Source organism: Callorhinchus milii, unplaced genomic scaffold (assembly GCF_018977255.1).
Source record: "Callorhinchus milii isolate IMCB2004 unplaced genomic scaffold, IMCB_Cmil_1.0 Scaffold9, whole genome shotgun sequence".
NCBI classification, from domain to species: domain Eukaryota; kingdom Metazoa; phylum Chordata; class Chondrichthyes; order Chimaeriformes; family Callorhinchidae; genus Callorhinchus; species Callorhinchus milii.
In genome coordinates this window covers 17,452,283-17,465,904 of record NW_024704750.1, presented here as the reverse complement: position 1 = coordinate 17,465,904, position 13,622 = coordinate 17,452,283, and the positions used below count along the sequence as shown (strand labels likewise).

Sequence of the window (13,622 nt, the reverse complement as noted above, 5' to 3'; positions counted from 1 at the left end):
GGAAACTTGCCTAAGGTTGTGCCGCACCTGGGAATCGAACCTGGATTCTCTCGCTTGTGGCAGGCGAGTGCTCTAACTACTACGCTACAGAATTATGGCACCTAGCTAAACTCAGTATAGACATGGAATTGTACCAAGGACTTTCTGTTTGCATTGTTTAGTAACACGGAGAAATACCAAAAGGAAACATTTTAACGCATAATCTTCATGGACAGTCAGACAAAAGACACTTTGCTCTGAAAAGCTACACTAACAATCTACTCACTACCTGCTTTTGTAGCACGGAATGGATGGGCAGCCCTGCCCTCCCGGTCCTCTCGCTGGGGCAAAGCCATCAGGGCAGCAGCCATAAGATTCCACAGTACAATCGTTCAGAGAGGGTGCCAGCAGTTCCTGGCGTGGCTGAGGTGGGTTGGGTCTCGATGGGTTGGAAACGCTTCCTGAAGTAGGATAATCCGATTCGGGGACAAAATGGTAGTAGGTCGGCCGCTCCCATTCATTTCTTCGTGACAGAGAAGGAAGCTGGTTGGACTCTCTTCTTCCTGGGAGGTAATCCTGGCTAGGGTACCAGTCTAACAGATTGAAACATAAAAACAGTCTCGAGCATGAGAGGGGGAGAATAATGTAGGAAACTTGCATATCTGTAGCACTTTACCACAGTGAATCATCGTTTATCATAATACTAATACTCACATTTGTTATAGCGCATTATCATGTCATTGAGAATTATCAAAACGCTTCACAGAATATATTGTAAAGTGCATTGACTGTGAAGTGACTGTGTATCTTGTGGCCAAAATGCCGCAGTCAGTTGCTCACAGCAGTGTCCCACAATCATTCGTGGATTGAGTGAGCAAATTTTAATTAATTTATTTTGGATGGATTATTACCCCTGGAAAACACTCTGTCAATCGACTAACAACCGGGTTCCTACTTATTGCTAGGTAAACAGAGACATATGGAGTAAGAAAACTTGCCTAAGATTTCACGCCGACCGGGAATTGAACCTGGGTCCTCTTGCTTGCAAGGTGAGCACTAACCACTACGCTTTATTGTAATGACTATTTGTAGGCAAACTTGGCAGCCATTTGCATTATCAGCAAGTTCCCCTTGAAATATCTACGACCCTAACAACCAATTAATTTGGAGGGTCACACTGAGAGACTCTGGAGAAACTCCCTAGTCTTTTCAAACAGGGATCGAACATCCACCTGAAGGAAGCAGAGAAAATAATAATAATCCTGGTATTAGTCTCAAAACGCTTCACAGAATATACTGTAAAGTGGATTGATTTATATTTTGTGGTGCCCTCTTTTGGTTACAATGCCTGAACTTCACAATGAAGACTTTGAGGAAGAATTTATTTGCTGGAAAAATAACTATTTCCTTGACAAAAAAAATATTATTTGGACTAACCCATTATAACTAGGTTCTGAAGGGCCCACTCACCTGAAGATGGCTGACCGCCAGCAAATGGGACAATCTGTATCTCTCTATCTGGATCAAATCCTGTGGGGTCCTGCATACTCGGAACATCTGTGCGAGTCGAAGAAAATATGATTAGCAAATAATGTAATGATTGCCACGTTTGTGAAAACAGTCCAAAAGAATCTAGTTGTTAAAATCAGGGCACAATCCTCTCTCCTCCAGCTGTCCAGCTAGGTAGATAAGAAAGCATTTTACAAAATAGAAAGATCCCAATCTCGCCTCCATTAAAAAAAGAGCAACGCAAACAAGAAGCGAGGTTTACCTTGCGGCAGGAAGCACGGTTGCGTGTTGCATTCCTCAATTTCGTGTGGTCGAGCCCTGAGGTTACATAGTTCTGGGAGCTGATATTTGAGATCCTGATCGTAGCAAAGGACCTGGCGTTTCCGTCGTCCTGAAGCACAGCTCTTGGAACACTGCAACAAATCAAGTGATGGGTATCAGGACACCTAAGCCCAACTACTCACTTTATGCACTGTTCATAAGGTCTTCTGTTCACTTCCTTTCCAAAATAACTACCAGAATATTATAGTATACTAATGGCATGAGAACCATTGAATTTACAGCACAGAAAGAGGCCATTTGACCCACTGTGTCCATGCTGACTCTGACTACTATTTAGTCCCATTCACCTAATCCCAGGCCCCACTTAAATATACTACTTTTTAGATATTTAGCCTATTCCTTCTTAAGAGCTAATATATTTTCAGCGCTAACTTGCAGGGAGGGCGCTACATAAATGCAAGTTGTTATGGTAATATAGACTCTGTCTCAATCATAGTTCTTGGGAGGGCATTCCATATTCTAACAAACCTTCTGTGTAAAAATCACAGAACTGGAGATAGCACCTCAAGGCTAAAAAGCCTGAACTTGAAGTTACTTTCTCTCCATCCTAAAAATATACTAATTCCTGTGAAATGCATTGAAATGCTTTGATAATGTGATAAGGCTATATATCAAATACAAAGATTATTATAAATGATCCCAACAAAATAACTTAGATTACACAGTCGGCTGCCATGTGTCTCCCTATTTGTATTAACCAGCAGTTATGTACCCGATTCCTTCAACCAGAAAGAATAAAAATGTTGTGACTGACTCACTCACCAGACCCCAGGTTCCAATGTACCACGAAAAGCTTTCAGAGCAGGCACTGAATACACAGGACTGAGTCATTGAAGGCTTGGGGTGAGATGAACAGGCAAAGGCTGAACGCTGACTACCAGATTGTGACATACATGAAACCGATCTGGTCTGAATCCCTTCGCCACAAGATACTGAACACTGCAAATAGGACACAGGATTACATAAGGCATTCACTTCATAGTTAAGTATAAAAATGGCTTGAAAAAATGCTAAGTTTTAAAAAAAAGGATTTAATGTAAATGGCCTGAATAGTATGGATATAATTCATTGCGACCAGAAGGTCACCAGATTCAATCGTTGGTCAGTGCAGATCAAATTGATGTCAGATTATGGGTTCAAACCCCATGGCAGGATTTCTGAGCTCATAGACTGAGCTACATACCCAGTATGGTGGAGCACTGCATTGTTAGATGTGCTTAGAATAAGATGTTAAACAGAGATCCAATCTGTCTATTGAAACATTCCAAGACTATTTGAAAAGTGAAAATTATAATAAGTTGGCCATTGACTTCACTGCTATTGGTTCGACATTGTTAATAATTGCAATAGCCAATTTGCATACAACAATTAGTCACTACACTTGACAGCAATTCTCTGTGAACAGTCTCGACTTGATAGCTGTTACATCAAATGCAAGAATTATTCTTAGTCTGTACCAGTAAGCACGGCATAACACTGATCTCAGCAGGGAATAACACGCACAAAATCAATAAACCTCGCAAACTTTTTATTACACATTTTGAACAGGCAAAATCCCAATTTGGCTGCATTAAGCCCATACATCCAAGACTACAGAAGGTTTTCTGTTCCTTATCACTATGCAATAACTCCTGCAGAAAGAAAGATATATAAGACGATTCCTGGTTAAGACAGGATGGAGGCTTTGCTCCTATGCTCACTTCTCCTCCCCACCATTGTCGACTTACTGCCAAGCTCATGTATAAAAAATGGCCACACAAGTGGGGTACCCAAAGCCATTCTCCAGCAAGTATTAGTGACTTCACAGGAGAAATGAAGGATGTGGGTATTGGATCCAAGACTAAGGAAGGAGAAAAATATAATGCTTTGACTTACCGGCCCCCAGGCTTCAATGTACCATGAAGCAGCTTCAGTACATGAGCTGAGCACACAGGCCTGAGATGCTGAAGGCCTGAGTTGAGACGAACAGGCAAAGGCTGGAAGCTGACTACCTGATTGCGACATACATGAAACTGATCTGGTCTGAATCCCTTCGCCACAAGTTACTGAACACTGCAACAGGACACAGGAAATATACACACACATTCACTTTGGAGTTAATGAAAATAATTAATACACTTTATAGGCATGAGATTCACCTATCTAGAGTCACTTTCTCTTGACACCCACCAACCCCCAGGCCAACGTGCTCGGACACAGGTGAGGGTTGGAGTCACTCCAGTCTGTGAATGCGTGTTTTTGCATATATGTATCGGTTCATGTGTGGGTATAAGTGCAAAAAAAGCTCTTGGTCACTTTCCTTGAAGCAGTGCTGCAAACATCATGTTTGACCAGCGTGAGGAAATGCAGGATGTGGCTTAGCAAGCCTTGCTTTTATCTCGTCTGGCTCTCGGCACTCACCGTCCCCATCCCCGGCCCAGATGTTCAAAATTTGGTGTGTGTGTGTGTGCACCCCCGTGTTGTGTTGGCTGAGGTACGTGGCTCAGCACTTTGTGCTTGAATTGCATTTGCTGCCAGGTTATCACAAGGAGACATTGGAGGAGCAATTATGACCTGTAGTGAATAAAGGGTGCGCAGGGGAGAAGGTCTGTGCCCCTATCGATGCCACCTTGTACCATGCTGAAGGTGGGCACAAGTGACCAGAACTGAAACAGCGATATGAGACTATGGAGGCACCGAAACAAGCTGAAAGAGATGCATTTCACCTCATCACTTATTCAATGTTACGGACGATGGTGACGGACCATTATCTGCCATGAAAATTATGGCGCTTGCTCACACCGAGCCTCTGGACGTCTAAATACAGTGAAACACTTGAACCGAATACAATTAAGCTCTTCCAAATACAATTATCATCATCCTTCCACATGTTTCAGTTGTGGAGCAGTGAGTGCACTGTAGAGAGATAAAACACATGGGGATAACAGGACTTTGTGGACACCCTGCAGATCAGGGTTTGGCTGTGGGCTGTATTTCCGTACCTCGGACCACTGTGTCCCGATCCACGCAGCACACTGAAGAAGGTTGCATGCGCGCCGGGATTGAGGCTTGCCTCCAGCCCCAACGCATTCAGTGACATCCGCCACCAACTCAGCTCCACTTCTGTCCACGTAAGTGCAATACGCAGACCTGGTCTGAACCCCTCCTCCACATGTGACTGAACACATTCCCCAGTCACCCGTCTTCCATCTGATGGGATGTAAAGGTTAATACTCAAGTCAATGAATTCTAATTAGATTTCCCTTAGGAAATAATAGCTTGAGATACAGTATATAGTTTGGGATGTGACATGTGCATGCGACTGCCAGGATGGTGTAAAGCAAACTGGATGGATCTTGGTCTTCTTTCATCTCGCAATTCTTATGTTCTCTCTAGTGGGTAGCTTGTGAGGGTTGCCCTCCAAGCAGTTGAGTTTTTGTATCAGACGATTGACCGTCTCAGAGGATTCTGAGCCCATAGTCACCTAAAACATATGAGTTTAGCTTGAGGTAGTCCAGGTTGATACACCGAAAATATTTATTAGCCATGAATGCACATTTCCATAACGGGAATGTCGAAAGCACTTTGAGACCTGTTTTCACTTGAAAGGCTTTTTATAAAATTAAATGACTTCTGTATTACTCTTTCTATGTGCCATGTAGGATCTTATGTAGCTCTATAAGTTTCTATCTTCCTTTTTTTTGGTCAGCCACGTGTCTGACACATGCGGAAATCCATCACTGCACTTAAGAGTATCCAAACTAAACTGAGAATTCCACGCATCCCACCTACATATGGAAATTCCAGAGATTTGTTGGAATAGAATACACATTCTCTTCCTGGAGGGATGCATCCTGCTTACCTAATTCCAGAGAGTATTAGGCGCAGGTTAAATCCCACTTTCCTCCAAGACGAAGTCCTCTCAACAATGGGAATCTATTCTCATTGCTCTCCTCTGCACTGCCTCAAAGACCTGAGCGATCGATCCCCTTTTGTTGCAACCAAACAGAACTAAATACTAGTTGTCCGGTTACTGCCGTAACATTTTCTAAAAGTTCTCCTAATCACGCAACCAACAAAGGCCACTTGCATCAATTACCGGCAGGGAAATTGCAACTCAGTGGAGGGAAAAAAAGATTAAATACCTTCAAGGGAGAAAAGAGAGATTAATTTATTGCATAACAATAAAATGTCCATCTACAGCACAGCCCAAACACCAGAAGCTGCAGTGCTGCCTTTGAAGCTCCCAGCTATAAGCAAGCTCTTTCTCCACTATTTAGCAACTCACCTTCTCCACCACACAGCACTGCACCACCTTTGCAAACTTCTATGCAGCCAGAGAGAGAAAAAAAATATTTTGCAGCATTGATTTTTTTTCTCAAATATTTTGCAGATGTGCATACATTGGTAGTAGCCATCTTGGTTACCTGTAAACTTCTGACCTTTGACATTCACTTTCACTCCACCCTCTCGGTCGATTTACGAATGAAATCCTTATGCATGGAACAAATTTTTTTTATAAAAAAAAGCTTCAATTTTTCTCAGTGTTTAAAATAAAAAAACATCTAATTTCCCAGAATTTAAATTAAATGTATGAATATTGGATGTGATGGAATTTGTTGATGTTTGGGCACGGGGATGCACACACGATCCAGTTTACAGAAGTACAAAAAAAGGTAAGCACTGAACTACACACAGCCTGAAATGTCACCTAATCTAATAGACCGTAAGACCAGTTTGTCTTAGAAACATGATATTGCACAGAATTGGGGAAAAAGTCTTCAATTCAGTGTTAATTTGAAAGCAATTTATTTCTAAGCACCGAGCGAACGAAACATTATCCCTAATTTTGCACGATCTTAACTTTTAAACACAAAATAATTATGCTGGCCAAGACTGGGTGGGATTTCGGGCACCGCAGTGGTTTGGATCCCAGTTACCTGGACTGCTCTGGGGCGGATTTGCACTACATCCTTATAATGGGGTTCTCCTCTCTTCTGCCTTTCCAGTTAATGTGTCAGCCTGATTCAGTGGTAGCACTTTCACCTCCAAGTCAGAAGGTTGCGGATTCAAGCCCTACTTCAGGACTTGGGAGCAACGCAGCATTGGGATCCCATTGCACAATTCGAGAAGAGAAGGGAGTTTCTCTCTAACAGTTTCCTGGCCAATAATCCCCCCGAAAATAAAATCGGTCACTCCATGGCTCCTTGTGGGACACTGCTGTGTGCAATTTACTGCCATGTTTCGCTCACAAAATGTAGTCAATCCACTTTACAGTGTACCCCGTGATTTGCTTTGAGACATCTCAATGATGTGATAAGGCGCTACATCAAATGCAAGTATTATTATTATTAGTGAAGATTGCTCTTTTTAGTAATCAGCCTAAAGGTGAAACTCATCATGAAGGCTCAGATATATAGGCTATCTGAGCTATATATATATAGGCTATATATATGAGGTATCAGAGGGTCTGCCGGACGCACTCATTTGTGTATTTCCATTATGTACGTGCAGAGACCACCTACCGTTTTGTCTGAGGGCACAGCTGAATGTTGCAGGTCTTGTTGCTGATCGGCCTCAGCTCAGCCTGGCACAGCTGATCTGGATAGGCTTCGCTGTCAATGGTACAAAATGTAAGTCGTGTCTGGTAGCCTACGCAACAAAACAAAGCAAAAGAAAACCGTTATGGGCAACTCTCGGAAGAAAAACCTTTTTCGATCTGCACCAGTTAAAGCTCTCTCTTTGTGAGTGAATAAATTGTTCCATTCCTCAGCTGAAGGCTGAGCAAAATTGCTTTTCATAAAGGAAAAAAGATAAACATTTTCTTAAAGGAAAATACATTTTTCATGTTTTTATGCTACAAAATTCATTTCTCCTCGAAACCTCGCTCATTATTCCTGGACCATTCCCTTACGTGTTTGGAAATAGTGCAATGATAATCCTTGAATTTCGCCCTTATCAAGTTGTCAAATTGTCTCAAAGCACTTCACAGGGTCTACTGTAAAGTGTCGCACCTGTGTTTTTAGAACTACAAGGAAAATAATCTCAACAAGGCAAAGACGGTAAGCTCACTTCTTCCCTCACCCTCATTTGCAAGTTCAGAGATCTACAGGTTCCCTTCAGTGCTCGTCTAAAATTCACTTTTATTTATGAGTGAACCTTGAAACGAGTGTCCGAGCTATTTGTGTGGGAGGAGAAATACCACATTTGATCAGGAAATAAACACTAAACACCCACACAATCCAGTATAGGTGGGAGGGGTTGGTGCAGTAGTTTCTGGACAGTCAGGAGCACTGAGGCCAATTGGTGCATCCTGTCCACTGCCCTGGAGTTCAGTTAACAATACACAGCGAGATTTGAAGCTGCACGGCTTATTGCTGTACCACACTGTACCTTTACCCAATTGAGGAGCTCAGATCAGACCCGACTCTCCTGGTGGCCAGTCCTGAGTTGACCCACCAGGAATTGAGCAGAGACTGTCCCAATTGCAAAAGTATAGCCCTTTTACATCTGGAGCTATCCATTCACTTCCCTGCCCTTTTATAACATTTTCTTTTTCAAATATTTCTCATTCCTTTTGTAAACGCTATTATGGATTGTACATATTGTTTTTGGGAGCGTCTTTTCCTTTTCACTCTTTGTGTTTCCGCTCTGGGGGTGTGGGGTGGGAGGGGGGGTGTGGTGGCTGAAGCGGGGAAGGGAGTAGTCAGCTCCATTATTCTGGGCTGAAAGGACAATGGACAAATACATTGCATGACCCCAGGTTTGTAAGAAATGGTAGTAAAATTACCTCCACCACATTCTTTACTGCACGAACTCCAAGAGCCAAAACTCCAGAAGTAGCCTTGGGGCTGCCTTTTGTAGCGAGGTAAGAAGTATTCATACTCAACGCCCTGATTTAGCTCCTGGCTGATAATCTGCAAAACAAACAGACGCACGAGTCAAGCCATTCTCAGTTTCAATAATAATCATTGCATTTTGATAGGCAACAGCGACTCAACAGTCCAGATCCACACTAACCTCGATTACCAAGGGCTCGGAGGTGGGTCCTCGCCCATGAATGACCTCTGGCGCCAGATCCCCTTCAGATCCCCTCTCGTAATGAATGACAGTGTTTGCAATGTACAATGCTCGGCTGAAATCAATGGTCCAATGTCCATTCAGGTAGTATTCACTACGAACATTTTTAATTGCTGTAATTATTTCAATGGGAAACAATTGCAATGAGTTTTACATGACAAATAAAAAGGATACATCAACACTTGAGCACTAGAGCTCCGTGAATCTATCACGCCTGTCCTCGCCCTGTTCCACAAGCTCCCCATCGCTCAGAGGATGGAATTCAAGATCCTTGTTCTCACTTTTGAATCCCTCCAATGGTCTTACCCCACCCTACCTCTGGGAAATTAGATGAATTTTCTTTCATTTTAAATACCTTACCTCTGTGACCTTCTAAATCCTTAACCTGTCTGCTCCCTCCGCACTGGCCTGCTTCAGGTCCCCTGTCCTGCCAGCCCCATGATCGGAGGTGGAGCCTTCAGACTCTCTTCCTGTACTCTCTTGAACTCCAACCTAGAGTTCCTTTGCCTCTCCCCTTCCCTCGCTTCAGTCATTTTCCCACCCCCACCCCTCATGGTCTCCAACCCCCAGTTTACAACAACTTGCATTTATATAGCGCCTTTCACACGATGTGGCGTCCCAGAGCGCTTTACACTATATTCTGTGAAGCTTAGGGATGTTTGTTTGTTTGAATCAATGTGAAACTCAAGGAGAATGCAAGAATCAAATGTACGATAACAATAATAATTCTTACATTTGATATAGCACCTTTTCAAGTCCTTGCGACGTCTCAAAGCGCTTCACAGAATATATTGTAAAGTGAATTGACTATATTTTGTGGGCAAAACGTAGGAGCCAATTGCACACAGCAGTGTCCCACAAAGTCGTCGATTGTTTTTTTTAAGGGAACTGCCCATCGACTAACAACCGGGTTCCTACTTATTGCTAGGGAAACAGAGACGTGTTGAGCAAGGACCTTGCCCAACCATTTCCCTCCCCGGCCCCACCTCTGCTAATTCCTGAGTTCATCATGGGATCCGGAGCAGCTTTGTCAGGCAGGCATAACTCATCTTTAGAGTTAAAGAGTAACAAATCAAGTAATAAAACCAGTAGGCCTACAACTAGCAAAATTAAGAAAGTCGAGACTCTACCCAGAAAATTTCGAGTGGGCACCACTTCCCTGATCCGAATGCTCGTTGCCCCAATAGGGATTATAAAGATCTGGTTGTAACCTGCAAAGGCAAGCAGTGGCTAATCAGTGTTGCAATAAACTAGTAAAAACTCACAAATCGTATCAGTCAGATCCATAACATTTAATTAATATGACTTACGCCAAACCCGAGTTGCAGGCAAACTACAAGTTGAATAAAATCCGATTTAATCAATAATCTACAAGACTACGTGTATAATTTAAGGCATCCAGGAAGTGCGCATGCGGTAATGGTTCAAGTCTTTGTTTCTCGTGACCCATTGCAACTCGACTCGTCTCCGTATGTTCCCTTACTGGCAAGAACTGGAACTGCATTGAATCGCGGGAAATGAAATCCTTCTGCGCGTGAATCAATGGATCAAGACTACGTTTCCCGCGATTCAATGCAGCCGGTCGGTAACTGGCATTCATCAATGGGTTTCCCGCGATTCAAAGCAAACAGTATGGGAGTAACGGAGGGTAGGGGAGAGGCATTACGAGTCAGAAGGTGATTAATACGACTATTGCAAAGAAATCTAAGGGGCTTAGATAAGAAACTGAATGGGACTTGGGTGCATGTAAAGACTGCCGATTACATGATTTATAAAGATAAAGACTTCTGCGAGTATCACTGCACTACAAAGCTCAATTATGACACAATTCAGGTCATCAGCAGAGCATTTTAAAGAAAAGTACTTAGCACTATACCTATTGGTAAGTCATTCGCATTAAATATCCTTTTCACTTCATAACAGCTGCTCCCGTCTCCTCCACATTCCAGGCATTTGTCTTCAGTCTGCGATGAATCGAGTGTATTGTCACAGCCCACAAGCTGTCGTGAAAAAAAAGGAAACAAAAGAAATTATTAGAAACCGAGGAAACTTGTAGTTCAACATTAATGGGAATTCTTTGGTTATTAGCAACAAACAACAATAAAGCTTGTATACAGCCTGGCTTAGTTGGTAGCAATCTCACCTCTTGGTCAGAAGGTTGTAATAATAATCTTTGCATTTGACATAGTGCCTTCTCATAACTTTGAGACGACTCAAAGTGTTTCACAGGACACAGTGTAAAATGGATTGACTGCGTATTTTTTGGACAAAATGCCACAGCCAGTTGCGCACAGCAATGTGTCACAAACAGCCATGGAGCGAGTAACCAATTTTAAGGTTGTAGGTTCAAGCCCTACATTGGAACCTGAGCTCAGTCTACTCTAAAACCCCAGTATGGTGCTGGGGCAGCATTTTCAGCGATACCATCCATTGGATAAGACACAAAGACATCTGTAGGCCCAGATGGACGTTAAAGATCCCCTAACGCAATTCACAGATAAATGGCCACTTTGGCAGAGTACTGGAAAACAACCAGGAGCCATGTGCAAAGGGGAAGAGAACAAGAAAATGAATTCCGGAAACAATAATTGGACACTAATTATAGAGAAAAAGCAGTGGTGTTGAGACGCTTAATTCACAAACACTTCTCATTGGTATCTAAGAGGATTTCTGAATGCCAGTAAACTAGGATCCCAAGGGTTTAGACACCACTATGCAAGTATATTTACTGCAAATATTCAGCAGTTATGCAAGCAGATGTGAAGCAGTCTTACCCTGCAAAAGATATCCACAGGCAAGATCATGTCTTTGCTTTAACTCCCTTCCCAACCCTCAGCAGACTAGTTGCAGGGAGAGGTAAAACCAACGGATTAAAGATGAGATGAAGGCATTCAGATGGCCAATTTATACTGCGCTCACCCTCCGGTCATTTAGCATGAACATCCATCCCACTCACCTTGCAAACCCCTTCTATACAAATGTTCTTGTTCCCAGGTTCACACAGCGTTCCATCTCTGACTGCTTCTCGATGCCGATAGTAAAAGTTTTCCCCTTTGGGAATGCAATTCAGTTCACATTTGTTCGGAGCTGTGGGTAATGAAATCAGAGTGGTTAATGCTCAGTTTGCTCAATGAAACTTTTAATGTTCGATCAACCAGCAACTTCTCCCCCTTCCCATACACACATTTGCTTTGTAACCAAATTTGTGCACCGAATCACGGATGAGGGCTATTCATGATCAATTTTTATGTGGATGATGCATGACAAATGGATTTCGAGGAGCAGGTGGTAATCAATACTACACAAGTGGGTGTTAACCACTTCCGTTGAGTACACTTAACTCTATCCATTGTGTCCGACTAAAATGCTTTATGTTCGTACTGCACTTAATTGAGCCAAAACTTGCAAACATACAATGGATTTCCATATGCATCACACAATTCATCCATCATTTTCAATTTCCAGAAACATACTATATTCTTTGTCGGCTTTAACGTGTACATTAACTTAGTGCTCAAAAGGCTTTGTGTGTTTCCTCTACCTCCATAATACGGTAGCCATTTGTATCTCTTTCCCTGGAATTCATTTCCATCAAACTCAGAGCACTGCTCTTCTCTGAAGTCTCGAGATCCTTCCGGGCAATCCTGTCCAGACAAAACCAGGATATTAGGAATTACTGATTCATAGGAGGGAAGAGACTTACAATTGGTACCAACTTTTAGATTTAACACGTACAGAACTCAGGATACAAGTTTAGAAGAAACTTCTTCATCCAGATGTGAAATGTGAAACTCGCTGCCAGAAGCCTTGGCTGAAACCAAAACAAAATTACATCTATACAGCGCTCTTCATGTTGGGAGGATGTTGCAAGTTGCTGGACAGTCCAGGATTTGTATCTGAGCCAGGGGTGAGAGTTGAGGGGGGTAGGGAAAGGATGACCAAACGTGTGGTCAAAGAGGGAGGTCTTGAGGTGGACCTTCAAACAGAAATCAATATATTTAAAATTTGACCCATACAAGGGAGAAAGGAAAAAGTGGAGTGGGGGGGGGGGGGGGGGGAGGGAAGGTGTTTGAGACTCAGGTTAAGTACAAACACTGGCAAGCACTAGTTGGTTTGAGTGGCCGGTTTCCATCCTGTATATTGTGTAATAATACAGTATTGTGCTAAAAACAAGCTCTACATGGACAAAGCAGCCTCCATTAAACCACAACTTACGTGTTGACCCATCATCAACTACAAACACATGAAATTGAGGTGCTCAACGGAATCACTTGTGGGGCTGAAAACACAGCAAAATAGCAATTCTTGCTGTTAACCGGATATACACCATCCAATTCAAATGCAAATCAGTGTTGGAACTGAGTCTGGAGGAAGGTTGGAGTGATGCAGGTCCATTTACCTGCAACCTATTTGCAACATCTTGCTGTAAATACCACATTTTCATTCCCTATTTGGGAGGGGAAGGAGAAAAAGTCACATTGCACCAGGAATAATTCCCACACTGGTCACGGTTTGCCACCAGGTGGAGTTGTGCTTTGCAGAAGAGAATCAGTGAATGGAAACGAGATACCAAAATATTTGAAAGTGGAAGACTTTGGGAAAATAACTTGCGTGTTACCCAGAATCTGTGTGGGAAGTGGGAGAATCTAATTCTTCCCACTCAGCTCCCATTAATCCTGCAAGCCAAAGCTGTAATAAGTTGGGTGAACCTAGCTGGACAAGCAACAGGAAGC

The 13,622-nt window shown here is 42.8% G+C and overlaps 1 protein-coding gene across 4 annotated transcripts in view; it reads right to left on the bottom strand.

Annotated features, from left to right (window-relative positions):
- paplna (papilin a, proteoglycan-like sulfated glycoprotein) overlaps window positions 1-13,622 on the bottom strand; it is a 45,518-nt gene that overhangs the window by 13,444 nt on the left and 18,452 nt on the right. For 2 of the 4 annotated variants that reach the window (XM_007893242.2, XM_042338049.1), the window contains exons 4-17: window positions 12,431-12,533; window positions 11,846-11,976; window positions 10,766-10,889; window positions 10,020-10,100; window positions 8,830-9,002; window positions 8,600-8,726; window positions 7,335-7,461; window positions 6,237-6,302; window positions 4,812-5,019; window positions 3,706-3,882; window positions 2,593-2,769; window positions 1,751-1,901; window positions 1,450-1,536; window positions 269-572 (exon numbers count right to left, since the gene is read on the bottom strand). In XM_007893242.2, the coding sequence (XP_007891433.1) occupies window positions 269-572; window positions 1,450-1,536; window positions 1,751-1,901; window positions 2,593-2,769; window positions 3,706-3,882; window positions 4,812-5,019; window positions 6,237-6,302; window positions 7,335-7,461; window positions 8,600-8,726; window positions 8,830-9,002; window positions 10,020-10,100; window positions 10,766-10,889; window positions 11,846-11,976; window positions 12,431-12,533 (2,036 nt within the window). The remainder of the gene's footprint in view (window positions 1-268; window positions 573-1,449; window positions 1,537-1,750; window positions 1,902-2,592; window positions 2,770-3,705; window positions 3,883-4,811; window positions 5,020-6,236; window positions 6,303-7,334; window positions 7,462-8,599; window positions 8,727-8,829; window positions 9,003-10,019; window positions 10,101-10,765; window positions 10,890-11,845; window positions 11,977-12,430; window positions 12,534-13,622) is intronic. The other 2 variants (XM_042338047.1, XM_042338048.1) reach the window with 2 other exon arrangements.